The 18456-nt window shown below is 52.2% G+C and overlaps 1 protein-coding gene across 3 annotated transcripts in view; it reads left to right on the top strand.

Annotated features, from left to right (window-relative positions):
• The window catches only part of LOC139546396 (BCL-6 corepressor-like), a 78216-nt gene that overhangs the window by 49560 nt on the left and 10200 nt on the right, over positions 1 to 18456 (top strand). For all 3 annotated transcript variants that reach the window (XM_071354738.1, XM_071354739.1, XM_071354737.1), the window contains 2 exons: positions 3687 to 4006; positions 4681 to 4956. In XM_071354738.1, coding sequence (XP_071210839.1) covers positions 3687 to 4006; positions 4681 to 4956 — 596 coding nt within the window. The remainder of the gene's footprint in view (positions 1 to 3686; positions 4007 to 4680; positions 4957 to 18456) is intronic.

Here is an 18456-nt window from a genome sequence, read left to right as displayed (position 1 = left end):
CTGTCTCCTCACCGCTAACCTTCAGGGTCTCTGTCTCCTCACCCCTAACCTTCAGGGTCTCTGTCTCCTCACCCCTAACCTTCAGGGTCTCCTCACCCCTAACCTTCAGGGTCTCCTCACCCCTAACCTTCAGGGTCTCTGTCTCCTCACCCCTAACCTTCAGGGTCTCTGTCTCCTCACCCCTAACCTTCAGGGTCTCTGTCTCCTCACCGCTAACCTTCAGGGTCTCTGTCTCCTCACCCCTAACCTTCAGGGTCTCTGTCTCCTCACCCCTAACCTTCAGGGTCTCTGTCTCCTCACCCCTAACCTTCAGGGTCTCTGTCTCCTCACCGCTAACCTTCAGGGTCTCTGTCTCCTCACCGCTAACCTTCAGGGTCTCCTCACCCCTAACCTTCAGGGTCTCCTCACCCCTAACCTTCAGGGTCTCCTCACCCCTAACCTTCAGGGTCTCTGTCTCCTCACCCCTAACCTTCAGGGTCTCTGTCTCCTCACCCCTAACCTTCAGGGTCTCTGTCTCCTCACCCCTAACCTTCAGGGTCTCTGTCTCCTCACCGATAACCTTCAGGGTCTCTGTCTCCTCACCGATAACCTTCAGGGTCTCTGTCTCCTCACCGCTAACCTTCAGGGTCTCCTCACCCCTAACCTTCAGGGTCTCTGTCTCCTCACCCCTAACCTTCAGGGTCTCTGTCTCCTCACCCCTAACCTTCAGGGTCTCCTCACCCCTAACCTTCAGGGTCTCCTCACCCCTAACCTTCAGGGTCTCCTCACCCCTAACCTTCAGGGTCTCCTCACCGCTAACCTTCAGGGTCTCTGTCTCCTCACCGCTAACCTTCAGGGTCTCCTCACCCCTAACCTTCAGGGTCTCTGTCTCCTCACCCCTAACCTTCAGGGTCTCTGTCTCCTCACCCCTAACCTTCAGGGTCTCTGTCTCCTCACCGCTAACCTTCAGGGTCTCCTCACCCCTAACCTTCAGGGTCTCTGTCTCCTCACCCCTAACCTTCAGGGTCTCCTCACCCCTAACCTTCAGGGTCTCTGTCTCCTCACCGCTAACCTTCAGGGTCTCTGTCTCCTCACCCCTAACCTTCAGGGTCTCTGTCTCCTCACCCCTAACCTTCAGGGTCTCTGTCTCCTCACCCCTAACCTTCATGGTCTCTGTCTCCTCACCCCTAACCTTCAGGGTCTCTGTCTCCTCACCCCTAACCTTCAGGGTCTCCTCACCCCTAACCTTCAGGGTCTCCTCACCCCTAACCTTCAGGGTCTCCTCACCCCTAACCTTCAGGGTCTCTGTCTCCTCACCCCTAACCTTCAGGGTCTCTGTCTCCTCACCGCTAACCTTCAGGGTCTCTGTCTCCTCACCCCTAACCTTCAGGGTCTCTGTCTCCTCACCGCTAACCTTCAGGGTCTCTGTCTCCTCACCGCTAACCTTCAGGGTCTCTGTCTCCTCACCCCTAACCTTCAGGGTCTCCTCACCCCTAACCTTCAGGGTCTCTGTCTCCTCACCCCTAACCTTCAGGGTCTCTGTCTCCTCACCCCTAACCTTCAGGGTCTCCTCACCCCTAACCTTCAGGGTCTCCTCACCCCTAACCTTCAGGGTCTCCTCACCCCTAACCTCTCCTCACCCCTAACCTTCAGGGTCTCCTCACCCCTAACCTTCAGGGTCTCCTCACCCCTAACCTTCAGGGTCTCTGTCTCCTCACCCCTAACCTTCAGGGTCTCTGTCTCCTCACCGCTAACCTTCAGGGTCTCTGTCTCCTCACCCCTAACCTTCAGGGTCTCTGTCTCCTCACCCCTAACCTTCAGGGTCTCTGTCTCCTCACCCCTAACCTTCAGGGTCTCTGTCTCCTCACCCCTAACCTTCAGGGTCTCTGTCTCTTCACCCCTAACCTTCAGGGTCTCTGTCTCCTCACCCCTAACCTTCAGGGTCTCTGTCTCCTCACCCCTAACCTTCAGGGTCTCTGTCTCCTCACCCCTAACCTTCAGGGTCTCTGTCTCCTCACCCCTAACCTTCAGGGTCTCCTCACCCCTAACCTTCAGGGTCTCTGTCTCCTCACCGCTAACCTTCAGGGTCTCTGTCTCCTCACCGCTAACCTTCAGGGTCTCCTCACCCCTAACCTTCAGGGTCTCTGTCTCCTCACCCCTAACCTTCAGGGTCTCCTCACCCCTAACCTTCAGGGTCTCCTCACCCCTAACCTTCAGGGTCTCCTCACCCCTAACCTTCAGGGTCTCCTCACCCCTAACCTTCAGGGTCTCTGTCTCCTCACCCCTAACCTTCAGGGTCTCTGTCTCCTCACCCCTAACCTTCAGGGTCTCTGTCTCCTCACCGCTAACCTTCAGGGTCTCTGTCTCCTCACCCCTAACCTTCAGGGTCTCCTCACCCCTAACCTTCAGGGTCTCCTCACCCCTAACCTTCAGGGTCTCTGTCTCCTCACCCCTAACCTTCAGGGTCTCTCCTCACCCCTAACCTTCAGGGTCTCCTCACCCCTAACCTTCAGGGTCTCCTCACCCCTAACCTTCAGGGTCTCCTCACCCCTAACCTTCAGGGTCTCCTCACCCCTAACCTTCAGGGTCTCTGTCTCCTCACCCCTAACCTTCAGGGTCTCTGTCTCCTCACCGCTAACCTTCAGGGTCTCTGTCTCCTCACCCCTAACCTTCAGGGTCTCTGTCTCCTCACCCCTAACCTTCAGGGTCTCTGTCTCCTCACCGCTAACCTTCAGGGTCTCTGTCTCCTCACCCCTAACCTTCAGGGTCTCTGTCTCCTCACCCCTAACCTTCAGGGTCTCTGTCTCTTCACCCCTAACCTTCAGGGTCTCTGTCTCCTCACCCCTAACCTTCAGGGTCTCTGTCTCCTCACCCCTAACCTTCAGGGTCTCTGTCTCCTCACCCCTAACCTTCAGGGTCTCTGTCTCCTCACCCCTAACCTTCAGGGTCTCTGTCTCCTCACCCCTAACCTTCAGGGTCTCTGTCTCCTCACCGCTAACCTTCAGGGTCTCTGTCTCCTCACCGCTAACCTTCAGGGTCTCCTCACCCCTAACCTTCAGGGTCTCCTCACCCCTAACCTTCAGGGTCTCCTCACCCCTAACCTTCAGGGTCTCCTCACCCCTAACCTTCAGGTTGTCTCCTCACCCCTAACCTTCAGGGTCTCCTCACCCCTAACCTTCAGGGTCTCTGTCTCCTCACCGCTAACCTTCAGGGTCTCTGTCTCCTCACCCCTAACCTTCAGGGTCTCTGTCTCCTCACCGCTAACCTTCAGGGTCTCTGTCTCCTCACCCCTAACCTTCAGGGTCTCTGTCTCCTCACCCCTAACCTTCAGGGTCTCTGTGTCCTCACCCCTAACCTTCAGGGTCTCCTCACCCCTAACCTTCAGGGTCTCCTCACCCCTAACCTTCAGGGTCTCTGTCTCCTCACCGCTAACCTTCAGGGTCTCTGTCTCCTCACCGCTAACCTTCAGGGTCTCTGTCTCCTCACCGCTAACCTTCAGGGTCTCCTCACCCCTAACCGTCAGGGTCTCTGTCTCCTCACCGCTAACCTTCAGGGTCTCTGTCTCCTCACCCCTAACCTTCAGGGTCTCCTCACCGCTAACCTTCAGGGTCTCCTCACCCCTAACCTTCAGGGTCTTTGTCTCCTCACCGCTAACCTTCAGGGTCTCCTCACCCCTAACCTTCAGGCCCTATCTTTCTGTCCTGTAGTTGGATTACTCCCTTTGACCCAGCAGAGGGACAGATCAGCCCCCCAGGGGCCCTTGATGGGACCAGGCTGTGACCGGGGATCCAAGGAGCCCAGGAGAGGGGTGGGGGTGAAGACTGTGGGTCAGTTCCCCCTCCCCGAGCCCCCCACCGGAGACACCACCTCGCTCAAGCCACGTCGTCATGGTGACATGGACAAACCCAAAGGCAAGCGGCCGTGCAAGACCAAACACACCAGCCAGAGGGAGAGAGAGAGGGAGCTGCTGAATGGAAATAGCAACCAGCACGGCAGCACTGATCTGGGAGCAGCTCTGGTGGACAAGGTGAGAGTGGCGGTGTCAGCGTTCAGATTCCAGATTTAACAGGCTGGAAGGGTGACAGAAAGTGGATTGCGGTGGCAAGAGGAGGGAGGAAGGGAAAGAGAAAGGGAGTACGGAGGGAGATGGAGAGAGGGAATAAGACCAAGGGAGAGATGAAATACCTTTACAATGTCTAGAGGGCTGCTGCTTCTCTGACCCTTTCCTGCCCTGGAAAACTCCCTGTGGTGTGTGTGTGTGTGTGTTTATTTCCAGCTTGAAGTGTGTGTTATTGCGTAAAACAATGCCAACACTGTGTGTGTACGAGCATTCTTTACATAACGAGAAAACCCTGGAGCATTTCAGCAGTAGACTTGGCGGTGAGCACTCAATTACACACACACACACACACACACACACACACACACACACACACACACACACACAGGAATGTGGCAGCCGCGGCAAAGCATCTGAAGCGTCTGATTTGCAAAGGAAAAAGAGGTTGTTTTCTGGTCTCACCTCGCCCGGATAGCGACAGCTGCTCCGTCTCCCATTGGGGGTAGACACACACACACACACACACACACACGTTGTGGGAGGGTACAGCTCTGTCTGTGAGTGAGCAGTGGTTTCTATGTGACTAGCTATTTCTTAATTGGTATGTGTGAGTTCTCTCTAACCCCTCCTCCTCTTGTCAGGTCAGTGAGCAGTGTGCTCGGAGGAAAAGACCCTCTTCTCCCTTCCATTACCTCGGCTCTCCGGTCAAGCCCTGTTCCCCCGCAACGCGGCCCCTCCCCCTACCCCCCCAGGTGAATGGCAGTGGGACTGTCCCACCGGAGAAAGCAGGGGTAAGGAGGGCACCCCCTGCTGAGCTTCCTGTGGTGCGGCCCATCCCCCCTGAGGCACGGAGACTAATCGTCAACAAGAATGCTGGAGAGACGTTGTTACAGAGAGCGGCACGGCTCGGATACGAGGTAAGACAAACTCTCTCTTACTCTGTCTCCTCTCTCTCCCTCTCTGTCTCCTCTCTCTCCCTCTCTGTCTCCTCTGACTCTCTCTCCCTCTCTCTCTCTCCTCTGACTCTCTCTCTCTCTCTCCCTCTCTCTCCTCTGACTCTCCCTCTCTCTCCTCTGACTCTCTCTCTCTCTCCCTCTCTCTCCTCTGACTCTCCCTCTCCCTCTCTCCCTCTCTCCCTCTCTCTCCTCTGACTCTCTCTCCCTCTCTCTCCTCTGACTCTCTCTCCCTCTGTCTCTCCTCTGACTCTCTCTCCCTCTGTCCCTCCTCTGACTCTCTCTCCCTCTCTCTCTCCCTCTCTCTCTCCTTTGACTCTCTCTCCCTCTCTCTCTCCTTTGACTCTCTCTCCCTCTCTCTCCTTTGACTCTCTCTCCCTCTCTCTCCTTTGACTCTCTCTCCCTCTCTCTCCTTTGACTCTCTCTCCCTCTCTCTCCTTTGACTCTCTCTCCCTCTCTCTCCTTTGACTCTCTCTCCCTCTCTCTCCTTTGACTCTCTCTCCCTCTCTCTCCCTCTCTCTCCCCCTCTCTCCTCTGACTCTCCTCTGTCTCTCTCTGTTCCTCTCTCTCCCCCTCTCTCTCCCCTTCTCTCCTCTGACTCTCCTCTGTCTCTCTCTGTTCCTCTCTCTCCTCTAATTCTCTCCTGTCTCCTCTGACTCGCTCTCTGTCTCCTCTGACTCGCTCTCTGTCTCCTCTGACTCGCTCTCTGTCTCCTCTGACTCGCTCTCCCTCTCTTCCTCTGACTCGCTCTCCCTCTCTTCCTCTGACTCGCTCTCCCTCTCTTCCTCTGACTCGCTCTCCCTCTCTTCCTCTGACTCGCTCTCCCTCTCTTCCTCTGACTCGCTCTCCCTCTCTTCCTCTGACTCGCTCTTCCTCTGACTCCCTCTGACTCGCTCTTCCTCTGACTCGCTCTCCCTCTCTTCCTCTGACTCGCTCTCTCTCTCTTCCTCTGACTCGCTCTCTCTCTCCCTCTGACTCGCTCTCTCTCTCTTCCTCTGACTCGCTCTCTCTCTCTTCCTCTGACTCGCTCTCTCTCTCTTCCTCTGACTCGCTCTCTCTCTCTTCCTCTGACTCGCTCTCTCTCTCCCTCTGACTCGCTCTTCCTCTCCCTCTGACTCGCTCTCCCTCTGACTCGCTCTCCCTCTGACTCGCTCTCCCTCTGACTCGCTCTCCCTCTGACTCGCTCTCCCTCTGACTCGCTCTCCCTCTGACTCGCTCTCCCTCTGACTCGCTGACGCTCTGACTCGCTCTCCCTCTGACTCGCTCTCCCTCTGACTCGCTCTGACGCTCTGACGCTCTGACGCTCGCTCTCTGACGCTCTGACTCGCTCTGACGCTCTGACGCTCTGACTCGCTCTGACGCTCTGACTCGCTCTCTCGCTCTGACTCGCTCTCTCGCTCTGACTCGCTCTCTCGCTCTGACTCGCTCTCTCGCTCTGACTCGCTCTCTCGCTCTGACTCGCTCTCTCGCTCTGACTCGCTCTCTCGCTCTGACTCGCTCTCTCGCTCTGACTCGCTCTCTCGCTCTGACTCGCTCTGACTCGCTCTGACTCGCTCTCTCGCTCTGGCTCGCTCTGACTCGCTCTCTCGCTCTGACTCGCTCTGACTCGCTCTGACTCGCTCTGGCTCGCTCTCTCGCTCTGACTCGCTCTCTCGCTCTTACTCGCTCTCTCGCTCTGACTCGCTCTGACTCGCTCTGACTCGCTCTGACTCGCTCTCTCGCTCTGACTCGCTCTCTCGCTCTGGCTCGCTCTGACTCGCTCTGACTCGCTCTGACTCGCTCTGACTCGCTCTGACTCGCTCTGACTCGCTCTGACTCGCTCTGACTCGCTCTGACTCGCTCTGACTCGCTCTGACTCGCTCTCTCGCTCTCTCGCTCTGACTCGCTCTCTCGCTCTGACTCGCTCTCTCGCTCTCTCGCTCTCTCGCTCTCTCGCTCTCTCGCTCTGACTCGCTCTGTCTCGCTCTGACTCGCTCTCTCGCTCTGACTCGCTCTGACTCGCTCTCTCGCTCTGGCTCGCTCTCTCGCTCTGGCTCGCTCTCTCGCTCTGGCTCGCTCTGACTCGCTCTCTCGCTCTCTCGCTCTCTCGCTCTCTCGCTCTCTCGCTCTCTCGCTCTGACTCGCTCTCTCGCTCTGACTCGCTCTGACTCGCTCTCTCGCTCTGACTCGCTCTCTCGCTCTCTCGCTCTCTCGCTCTGACTCGCTCTGACTCGCTCTCTCGCTCTCTCGCTCTCTCGCTCTCTCGCTCTGACTCGCTCTGACTCGCTCTGACTCGCTCTGACTCGCTCTGACTCGCTCTGACTCGCTCTCTCGCTCTGACTCGCTCTCTCGCTCTCTCGCTCTCTCGCTCTCTCGCTCTCTCGCTCTGACTCGCTCTGACTCGCTCTGACTCGCTCTGACTCGCTCTGACTCGCTCTGACTCGCTCTCTCGCTCTCTCGCTCTCTCGCTCTCTCGCTCTGACTCGCTCTGACTCGCTCTGGCTCGCTCTGGCTCGCTCTCTCGCTCTGGCTCGCTCTCTCGCTCTGGCTCGCTCTCTCGCTCTGGCTCGCTCTCTCGCTCTGGCTCGCTCTCTCGCTCTGGCTCGCTCTGACTCGCTCTCTCGCTCTGACTCGCTCTCTCGCTCTGACTCGCTCTCTCGCTCTGACTCGCTCTCTCGCTCTGACTCGCTCTCTCGCTCTGACTCGCTCTCTCGCTCTCTCGCTGACTCGCTCTGACTCGCTCTCTCGCTCTGGCTCGCTCTCTCGCTCTGGCTCGCTCTCTCGCTCTGGCTCGCTCTGGCTCGCTCTGGCTCGCTCTGGCCCGCTCTGGCTCGCTCTGACTCGCTCTCTCGCTCTGACTCGCTCTCTCGCTCTGACTCGCTCTCTCGCTCTGACTCGCTCTGACTCGCTCTGACGCTCTGACTCGCTCTGACGCTCTGACTCGCTCTGACGCTCTGACTCGCTCTGACGCTCTGACTCGCTCTGACTCGCTCTCTCGCTCTGACTCGCTCTCTCGCTCTGACTCGCTCTCTCGCTCTGACTCGCTCTCTCGCTCTGACTCGCTCTCTCGCTCTGACTCGCTCTCTCGCTCTGACTCGCTCTCTCGCTCTGACTCGCTCTCTCGCTCTGACTCGCTCTCTCGCTCTGACTCGCTCTCTCGCTCTCTCGCTCTCTCGCTCTGACTCGCTCTCTCGCTCTGGCTCGCTCTCTCGCTCTGGCTCGCTCTCTCGCTCTGGCTCGCTCTGGCTCGCTCTGACTCGCTCTGACTCGCTCTCTCGCTCTGACTCGCTCTCTCGCTCTGACTCGCTCTCTCGCTCTGGCTCGCTCTCTCGCTCTGGCTCGCTCTGACTCGCTCTGGCTCGCTCTCTCGCTCTGGCTCGCTCTGACTCGCTCTGACTCGCTCTGACTCGCTCTGACTCGCTCTGACTCGCTCTGACTCGCTCTGACTCGCTCTCTCGCTCTGACTCGCTCTCTCGCTCTGACTCGCTCTCTCGCTCTGACTCGCTCTCTCGCTCTGACTCGCTCTCTCGCTCTGACTCGCTCTCTCGCTCTGACTCGCTCTCTCGCTCTGACTCGCTCTCTCGCTCTGACTCGCTCTCTCGCTCTGACTCGCTCTCTCGCTCTGATCTCTCGCTCTGACTCGCTCTGACTCGCTCTGACTCGCTCTCTCGCTCTGACTCGCTCTCTCGCTCTGACTCGCTCTCTCGCTCTCTCGCTCTCTCGCTCTGACTCGCTCTCTCGCTCTGGCTCGCTCTGACTCGCTCTGGCTCGCTCTCTCGCTCTGGCTCGCCCTACTCGCTCTGGCTCGCTCTGACTCGCTCTCTCGCTCTGACTCGCTCTCTCGCTCTGACTCGCTCTGACTCGCTCTGACTCGCTCTCTCGCTCTGACTCGCTCTGCTCTCGCTCTGACTCGCTCTCTCGCTCTGACTCGCTCTGGACTCGCTCTCTCGCTCTGACTCGCTCTCTCGCTCTGACTCGCTCTGACTCGCTCTGGCTCGCTCTACTCGCTCTGGCTCGCTCTCTCGCTCTGGCTCGCTCTGGCTCGCTCTGACTCGCTCTGACTCGCTCTCTCGCTCTGACTCGCTCTCTCGCTCTGACTCGCTCTCTCGCTCTGACTCGCTCTCTCGCTCTGACTCGCTCTCTCGCTCTCTCGCTCTGGCTCGCTCTCTCGCTCTGGCTCGCTCTGACTCGCTCTCTCGCTCTGACTCGCTCTCTCGCTCTCTCGCTCTGACTCGCTCTGACTCGCTCTGACTCGCTCTGACTCGCTCTGACTCGCTCTGACTCGCTCTCTCGCTCTGACTCGCTCTCTCGCTCTCTCGCTCTGACTCGCTCTCTCGCTCTGACTCGCTCTCTCGCTCTGACTCGCTCTGACTCGCTCTACTCGCTCTGACTCGCTCTCTCGCTCTGACTCGCTCTGACTCGCTCTGACTCGCTCTGACTCGCTCTGACTCTCGCTCTGACTCGCTCTGACTCGCTCTGACTCGCTCTGACTCGCTCTCTCGCTCTCTCGCTCTGACTCGCTCTCTCGCTCTGACTCGCTCTCTCGCTCTGACTCGCTCTCTCGCTCTGACTCGCTCTCTCGCTCTGACTCGCTCTCTCGCTCTGACTCGCTCTCTCTCTCTGACTCTCTCTCTCTCTCTCTCTCTCTCTCTCTCTCTCTCTCTCTCTCTCTCTCTCTGTTTCTCTCTCTCTATCTCTCTTACTGCCTGTGTGGGATAAGCCTGGGGCAGACACACTGGTGTAACGCAGTTCCTCTGGTCTCCCGCAAAGTCTGAGTTTTCCCCCCTAAATAATGTTTTCTAGTGAGTCAGCCACTCACAAAGTATAGACTACCGATCACTGTTCTTGGTTCTGAGATTGCGACGTCTGTCATATGACGTGGTGCTAGTGCTTCTAGTAACCTTATGCTTTAATGGAGTCATTTATATTTTTATCTGGTTGTCATTTTCTCATGTTAAGCGTAACTGTTTGTTTCATGAAGCTACAGACCTACGGTGTCGCAATGCTGCTATTTAGAATGCTGGCTGGCGGCAATAATGCACTTCAGTCATTTAAGAGGGATATTCAAACAGACTGTAAGATGTGTTTTTGATGCATCAACATACTAATCAGTCACCAATAGATTTTATTTTGCATTTGTGCATTTGGAAAGTTTTCAGACCTCTTTACTTTTTCCACATTTTGTTACAGCCTTATTCTAAAATGGATTAAAGAGTCCCCCCCCCCCCCCTCATCAATCTAAAACAATACTCCAAGTATTACAAATAAAAACTGAAATATCACATTTACATACACTACCGTTCAAAAGTTTGGGGTCACTTAGAAATGTCCTTGTTTTTGAAAGAAAAGCAAATGTTTTTTCCATTTTAAAATAACATCAAATTGATCAGAAATACAGTGTAGACATTTGTAATGTTTTAAATGACTATTGTAGCTGGAAACGACTGCTACATTTTTTTTTTATGGAATATCTACGTAGGCGTACAGAGGCCCATTATCAGCAACCATCACTCCTGTGTTCCAATGGCACGTTGTGTTAGCTAATCCAACTTTAGCATTTTAAAAGGCTAATTGATCATTAGGAAACCCTATTTGAAATTGTTAGCGCAGCTGAAAACTGTTGTGCAGATTAAAGAAGTAATAAAACTGGCCTTCTTTAGACTAGTTGAGTATCTGGAGCATCAGCTTTTGTGGGTTCGATTACAGGCTCAAAATGGCCAGAAACAAAGACCTTTCTTCTGAAACTGGTCAGTCTATTCTTTTCTGAGAAATTACCAAGAAACTGAAGATCTGGTACAACGCTGTGTACTACTCCCTTCAGAGAACAGCACAAACTGGCTCTAACCAGAATAGAAAGAGGAGTGGGAGGCCCCGGTGCACAACTGAGCAAGAGGACAAGTACATTAGTGTCTAGTTTGAGAAACAGACGCCTCAAGTCCTCAACTGGCAGCTTCATTAAATAATACCCACAAAACACCAGTCTCAACGTCAACAGTGAAGAGGCGACTCTGGCCTTCTAGGCAGAGTTGCAAAGAAAAAGCCATATCTCAGACTTGCCCATCTCAATCTTTCCTTTTTATTGGCCAAAGAACACAGACACTGGACAGAGGAACTCTGCCTAGAAGGCCAGCATGTAGAAACAGCTCAAGGTCGATAACCACATCAGCAAAGCTTTCAATTTATCTTTGGTCATTTGGCACCAGCTTGATCAGATTAAGCTTTTTAGCAGTGTTTTTGTGCACCACTTTGCCTTTTATCCGTCTCCATTTAAGTCCGACCTGATTCACCTAACTTTTATGAGTTTGATAGCCAATTAGGTCAGGAGGCCGAGGCGGACCGGCGCCGCTGTGAAAAAGGCGAATTAGATGCATCATAACCACAGCCACAAAGGCAAAATTGTGTATATCGTAAAAATCCATGAAAACAAAATGTGATTTTTGGTCTTCATTTAAAGTTAGGCTTTGGCATAAGGTTAGCATTGTGAATAAGTTTAGATTTAAAATCACATTTTAAGGTTTTTGGTGACAATCAGCTTTGACAGCAGCATATTTTGCATTATGGTTGCAAAAACACAGTCAGCAAGCAAGGAAAGCTAGCCTACAAAGCTGGAAGCTAGCAGTATCTTCCTGCATTGTAAAGTGTTCTAGCCTGTAATGGACATTGTTTGGTGAACAGTTTCAACATTTCTACATGCTGTGTTGCATTACTCAAGTGTGTTAACTTCTGTGCAGCCTGAGAGGGGAGATAACATGATACAGTCCAGACTCCCAGTGAGTTCAGTGGTTCCTCAGCACAGACTAGAGTCAGAATGAGAGGGGAGCTAACATGATACAGTCCAGACTCCCAGTGAGTTCAGTGGTTCCTCAGCACAGACTAGAGGTCATTTGCAGGTCAGTTGGTAGAGCATGGCAATTGTAACAACAGGGTAGTTGGTTCAATTCTCAGGACCACCCATACGTAAATGTATGCACGCATGACTGTAAGTTGCTTTGGATAATAGTGTCTGCTGTGTGTGTAGATCGGTGGGGTTATAACTTTGTGGGTGTGGTAACTAGTGACGACCCATCTCACTTGACAGGTTAGCATTTCTCGTCATGAATGTTGTTCTGGAGGCAGCTCTGCAGAGTGGTCACTAGCTGAAAGAGCCACAAAGTCATACAATCTGATTTTAAACCGAACCTTAAACACACTACTAATCCTTGTTGCCTAACCTTAAACACACTACTAATCCTTGTTGCCTAACCTTAAATGAAGACCAAAAAGCAAATTTTTGTCCTCATGTATTTTTACAATATTGCCAATTTTGACTTTGCAGCTGACCTAACTTGAAATCGCTCAGTTCTGCCTCCAGGACAAGATTCATGACAATGAACATCAACCTGCGTAGCCCTCGCCTCACGTCTCTTGCCAGCTACATTACGTCTCTCACTGTGTGCGTGAATGGCGTCATTCGGGCTTACACACAGCGCTCACTTAAAAAAAGAAGAGCTTGCTTGCTTGTATGCAAATGTTGTTGATCAGTACAATAAAATCAGTCCCATATGGAAGGGGAAAATGTTGTTTTCTCATCTGTAGCCCCATGAAATCAGTCAAAACAAGCTCAATATCTCAGTGCATGCACACACTGCTATTGAAGATGCATTCACCTGTATTGGGAATAGGCCTAGGCTCAGAGCTCTACATTATAAAAATTCCTGGGTAGCACTGGTGTGCCCAACTAGAGAAATTTAGGAGCACCAGAATGTTTACATCTTTTTTTTATTTTTTTATTGATATACAGTCGAGATACGGCCTATATGCTTCTAACTTCTTCTGAAGCACATGTTCCTGAGAAACTAATATGTAACTCTGTAAATTAATTTAATATAAAAACTCAAATGTTGATACAAATACCTGTCATTGAAATTAAAAAGAGTTGTGAAATATTAGGTTTCTACTGTACACTGTCTGTTTAAGAATGTCAGGTTTGTGAGGAGGACATGCAAATCTGTCATTCAATCATTGCTATGATCATTGATCACCTGAAGAAGCTATGCCTTTTCCTTTCTTTCTGTGCCCCACATGTTTGGCTATACTGGTAAAGTTACCAGGTTGTTGGCTAGCCAATGAGGTAACTTGACTGAACAAAGTATAAACAAATGGTTAACGACGCCTGGGTAGTTTTAGAACTGCCCACAACATGGTTTGTGAATGTAAAATGTGATCCTCGCGGTCCAGGAAGATACATGTAGTGCCGGTAATATGGGTCAGATCTTTTGACCTGTAGTAATGGTGCAACGATGACGCTATCAAATCTGCTCTCGCTTTTCCTCAGACACTTGGAAACAACAGTACAGCGAAGCCTTATTATTACAACAATTATTATATGGTAAGTCGCGCAGTGCTCCCAAAATACAACTCCTGGTCGGGCAGTGCTCCCAAAATACAACTCCTGGTCGGGCAGTGCTCCCAAAATACAACTCCTGGTCGGGCAGTGCTCCCAAAATACAACTCCTGGTCGGGCAGTGCTCCCAAAATACAACTCCTGGTCGGGCAGTGCTCCCAAAATACAACTCCTGGTCGGGCAGTGCTCCCAAAATACAACTCCTGGTCGGGCAGTGCTCCCAAAATACAACTCCTGGTCGGGCAGTGCTCCCAAAATACAACTCCTGGTCGGGCAGTGCTCCCAAAATACAACTCCTGGTCGGGCAGTGCTCCCAAAATACAACTCCTGGTCGGGCAGTGCTCCCAAAATACAACTCCTGGTCGGGCAGTGCTCCCAAAATACAACTCCTGGTCGGGCAGTGCTCCCAAAATACAACTCCTGGTCGGGCAGTGCTCCCAAAATACAACTCCTGGTCGGGCAGTGCTCCCAAAATACAACTCCTGGTCGGGCAGTGCTCCCAAAATACAACTCCTGGTCGGGCAGTGCTCCCAAAATACAACTCCTGGTCGGGCAGTGCTCCCAAAATACAACTCCTGGTCGGGCAGTGCTCCCAAAATACAACTCCTGGTCGGGCAGTGCTCCCAAAATACAACTCCTGGTCGGGCAGTGCTCCCAAAATACAACTCCTGGTCGGGCAGTGCTCCCAAAATACAACTCCTGGTCGCGCAGTGCTCCCAAAATACAACTCCTGGTCGCGCAGTGCTCCCAAAATACAACTCCAAAATACAACTCCTGGTCGCGCAGTGCTCCCAAAATACAACTCATGGTCGCGCAGTGCTCCCAAAATACAACTCCTGGTCGGGCAGTGCTCCCAAAATACAACTCCTGGTCGGGCAGTGCTCCCAAAATACAACTCCTGGTCGGGCAGTGCTCCCAAAATACAACTCCTGGTCGGGCAGTGCTCCCAAAATACAACGCGCACAGCGAAATTTTTAGTTGTTCGCACTTTAGAACACTGCCTAGGCTACATCTTGGTTTACCCAGGTTATCAATAGAGATGTACCATTCAAATAAATGATTAACGCTTTGTTGTTATTTTTGGGAAAAACAGTCAAATTGCTTATATAATTGATTAATTAGTGTATACATAACTGTAATGATATTGAACTCAAGATCTGTCTTGCTCAAGTGCCATTCTGGGACTTTGGCGAATATGCCTTTTGTTTGTGTGGTATTGTTTTGGTATTGAATATTCTGGTATTATGACAACACTAACACGCGCGTACACACACCATGACACCCGGTGTTCTGCATATTTCATGTTGGTTTAGTTTGTCCTCCATGCCGCTGCATATGAAAGCCCACTCTCTCTTCCTCCCCCGCTTTTTATTTCTCTCCTTCCCCCCCCTCTCGCTTTCAGCATTTTAAATGGTAATGAGCAGAGACTGGGTGGATGTCTTCATCTCTCTCTCTGGCACATGGGCTCAGCCTCATGTTACACATGGCTTCTACCTACATGCTGCTCAGCTCTTCACCACTGACTTATAGCCAGAAGTGTATTGCTATTTCTGTGAGCATGTGATGCATAGCTTTCCTCCTCTTTCTGTGTTTATCAGTGCTTAGATGTCTCTGCCGCTCCCGTCGACCCGATCCATGGATCACTCTCTGTCCCTGCCACGCGTACATACAGCGCTGTTGGGATGTGTGGCGTGATGATTCTTGTATAGATGCTTGTAACATGTCTGAGTGATGCATTGATTGCAGTTGAGCGCAGGGAGCATTCTAGAGAGGGAGAGGAGGGAGGGAGGAGGAGCGTCTCATTTTACTGTGGAGGAGTGTGTGTGTCTGGTTGTGAGCCGGCGCTCTCATTTTACTGTGGAGGAGTGTGTGTGTGTGTGTGTCTGGCTGTGAGCCGGCGCTCTCATTTTACTGTGGAGGAGTGTGTGTGTGTCTGGCTGTGAGCCGGCGCTCTCATTTTACTGTGGAGGAGTGTGTGTGTGTGTCTGGCTGTGAGCCGGTGCTCTCATTTTACTGTGGAGGAGTGTGTGTGTGTCTGGTTGTGAGCCAGCGCTCTCATTTTACTGTGGAGGAGTGTGTGTGTGTGTGTGTCTGGCTGTGAGCCGGCGCTCTCATTTTACTGTGGAGGAGTGTGTGTGTGTGTGTCTGGTTGTGAGCCGGCGCTCTCGTGGTATGCTCCTCTGTCTCACAGCGATATTAAACAGGGAGGTTTAACATTACGCTTCCACCACACACACCACACACACACACGTGCGCACAGCAAGAGGAGTCTTGGACCTTAGGTAGACTCCGGAGTTCCTCTCCAGTTGGCAGAGCTAGGAGTTAGTTGACTTAGCTCTTCTATCCCGCTTTCTCTCTGTACTTTTTCTGTCACCCTCCTCCTTTTCCCCTCTTTCTTCTGTTTTTCTCCTCATCTCCAGTCTTCCCCTTTGTCCTCTTCCTCATTTCCTCAGTCCTCTCCTCCTACTCTCAGGGAGAAAGTGTGTAATAATCTCTTGGAGTAGACAGCCGTCCAGAATTAGCATAGAAATGGACGTTTGGAACCTCAGCCTAGGTTTAGATGAGACACTTCTCTCTCAGTGGAGGGCTGTTAAGGACTTTGTGTGTGCGTGCACCAATTCTCTCTCTTAGAATGAACACCACCGTATAGACCCACTCCAGAGTTCCCACACAGCGCTAGTGAGGTTTATTTAAAGCATCATGTCAGCTCTATCAGGTTGGTTAGTAACCAGAGGGGATGAACACTAAATGGAAGCCAGCCCAACCCTTTCTGTGTTCCATTTCTCATTGTCATAACCATATAAATGGTTCCAAAGCCCACAATGGTTTGAACAGCTTTGTTCCACTCTGATCTATAGTGTCTTCAGAAAGTATTCACACCCCTAGGCTTCTTCCACATTCTGTTACAGCGCGGCATGTTCTCACTGGCATACACAGAAAACCCCATAATGTCGAAGTGGAAATCAACGTTTTTACAAATTAATTTTAAATGAGAAGCTGAAATGTCTTGAGTCAAGTTTTCAACCTTACTTTTGGCAAGCCTAAATAAGTTCAGGAGTAATCATTTTCTTAAGTCTCTTAAGTTGCATAGACTAATAATAGTGCAATAATAGTGTTCAACATTATTTTTGAATGACTACCTCATCTCTGTACCCCGCACATACAATTATCTGTAACGTCCCTCAGTCAAGCAGTGAATATCAAACACAGATTCAACCACAAAGACCAGGGATGTTTTCCAATGGCTCGCAAAGGGCACCTATTGGTAGAAAAAAAAGCTGACACTGAATATCCCTTTGATCATGGTGAAGTTATTAACTACACTTTGGATGGTGTATCAATACACCCAGTCACTACAAAGATACAGGCGTCCTTCCTAGCTCAGTTTCCGGAGAGGAAGGAAACTGCTCAGGGATTTCACTGAGGGCATTGGTGACTTTAAAACAGTTAGAGTTTATTGGCTGTGATAAGAGGAACCTGAAGATGGATCAACAACATTGTAGTTACTCCACAATACTAATCTAATTGACAGAGTGAAAAGAAGGTACCCTGTACAGAATACAAATATTCCAAAACATTGTTTGCAATAAGGCACTAAAGTAAAACTGCAAAGAAATGTACTTTGTCCTGAATACAAAGTGTAATGTTTGGGGCAAATCCAACACATCACGGAGTACAACTCTTCATATTTTCAAGCATGGTGGTGGCTGCATCATGTTATGGGTATGCTTGTCATTGGCAAGGACTAGGGATTTTTTTTATGATAAAAAGAAACGGAATAGAGTGAAGCACAGGCAAAATCCTAGTGGAAAACCTGTCTGCTTTCCAACAGACACTGGGAGACGAATTCACCTTTCATCAGGATAATAACCTGAAACACAAGGCCAAATATATATACCCTGGAGTTGCTTACCAAGACGACATTGAATGTTCCTGAGTGGCCTAGTTACAGTTTTGACAGAAATCGTCTTGAGATCTATAGTAAGACATGAAAATGGCTGTCTAGCAGTGATCAATAACCAAATTGACAGTTTGAAGAATAAAACAAAATAATGTGCAAATATTGTACAATCCAGGTGTGTGATGCTCTTAAACTTACCCTGGAAGACTGACTGCTGTAATTGCTACCAAAGGGGATTCGAACATGTATTGACTCGGGTGTGTGAATACTTATGTAAATTAGATATTTCCTAATTTCATTTTCAATACATTTGCTAAAATGTATAAAAACATGTTTTCACTTGTCATTATTGGGTATTGTGTGTTAATCAATTTTGAATTCAGGCTGTAACACAAGAAACAGTGCCTTCAGAAGAATCCACATTATCTGTGTGTTGTGATTCCAGGCAGACAGAGGCAGGCAGACCGGTCTGCCTGCCTGCGTGTCGGTCTGCCTGCCTGCGTGTCGGTCTGCCTGCCTGCGTGTCGGTCTGCCTGCCTGCGTGTCGGTCTGCCTGCCTGCGTGTCGGTCTGCCTGCCTGCGTGTCGGTCTGCCTGCCTGCGTGTCGGTCTGCCCGCCCGCGTGCGTCGGTCTGCCTGCCCGCCCGCGTGCGTCGGTCTGCCTGCCCGCCCGCGCGCGTCGGTCTGCCTGCCCGCCCGCGCGCGTCGGTCTGCCTGCCCAGACTGACGTAGGCAGGCAGGCAGGCAGACTGACGCAGGCAGGCAGACTGACGCAGGCAGACTGACGCAGGTGGGCAGGCAGGCAGACTGACGTAGGCAGGCAGGCAGGCAGACTGACGTAGGCAGGCAGGCAGGCAGGCAGACTGACGTAGGCAGGCAGGCAGGCAGGCAGACTGACGCAGGTAGGCAGGCAGGCAGACTGACATAGGCAGGCAGACTGACGCAGGTAGGCAGGCAGGCAGACTGACGTAGGCAGGCAGGCAGGCAGACTGACGCAGGCAGGCAGACTGACGTAGGTAGGCAGGCAGGCAGACTGACGCAGGCAGGCAGACTGACGCAGGTAGGCAGGCAGGCAGGCAGACTGACGCAGGTAGGCAGGCAGGCAGGCAGACTGACGCAGGTAGGCAGGCAGACTGACGTAGGTAGGCAGGCAGGCAGACTGACGCAGGTAGGCAGACTGACGCAGGCAGACTGACGCAGGT

This window comes from Salvelinus alpinus, chromosome 20, assembly GCF_045679555.1.
Source record: "Salvelinus alpinus chromosome 20, SLU_Salpinus.1, whole genome shotgun sequence".
Lineage (NCBI taxonomy): Eukaryota > Metazoa > Chordata > Actinopteri > Salmoniformes > Salmonidae > Salvelinus > Salvelinus alpinus.
This window is presented reverse-complemented; position numbering and strand designations above follow the sequence as displayed.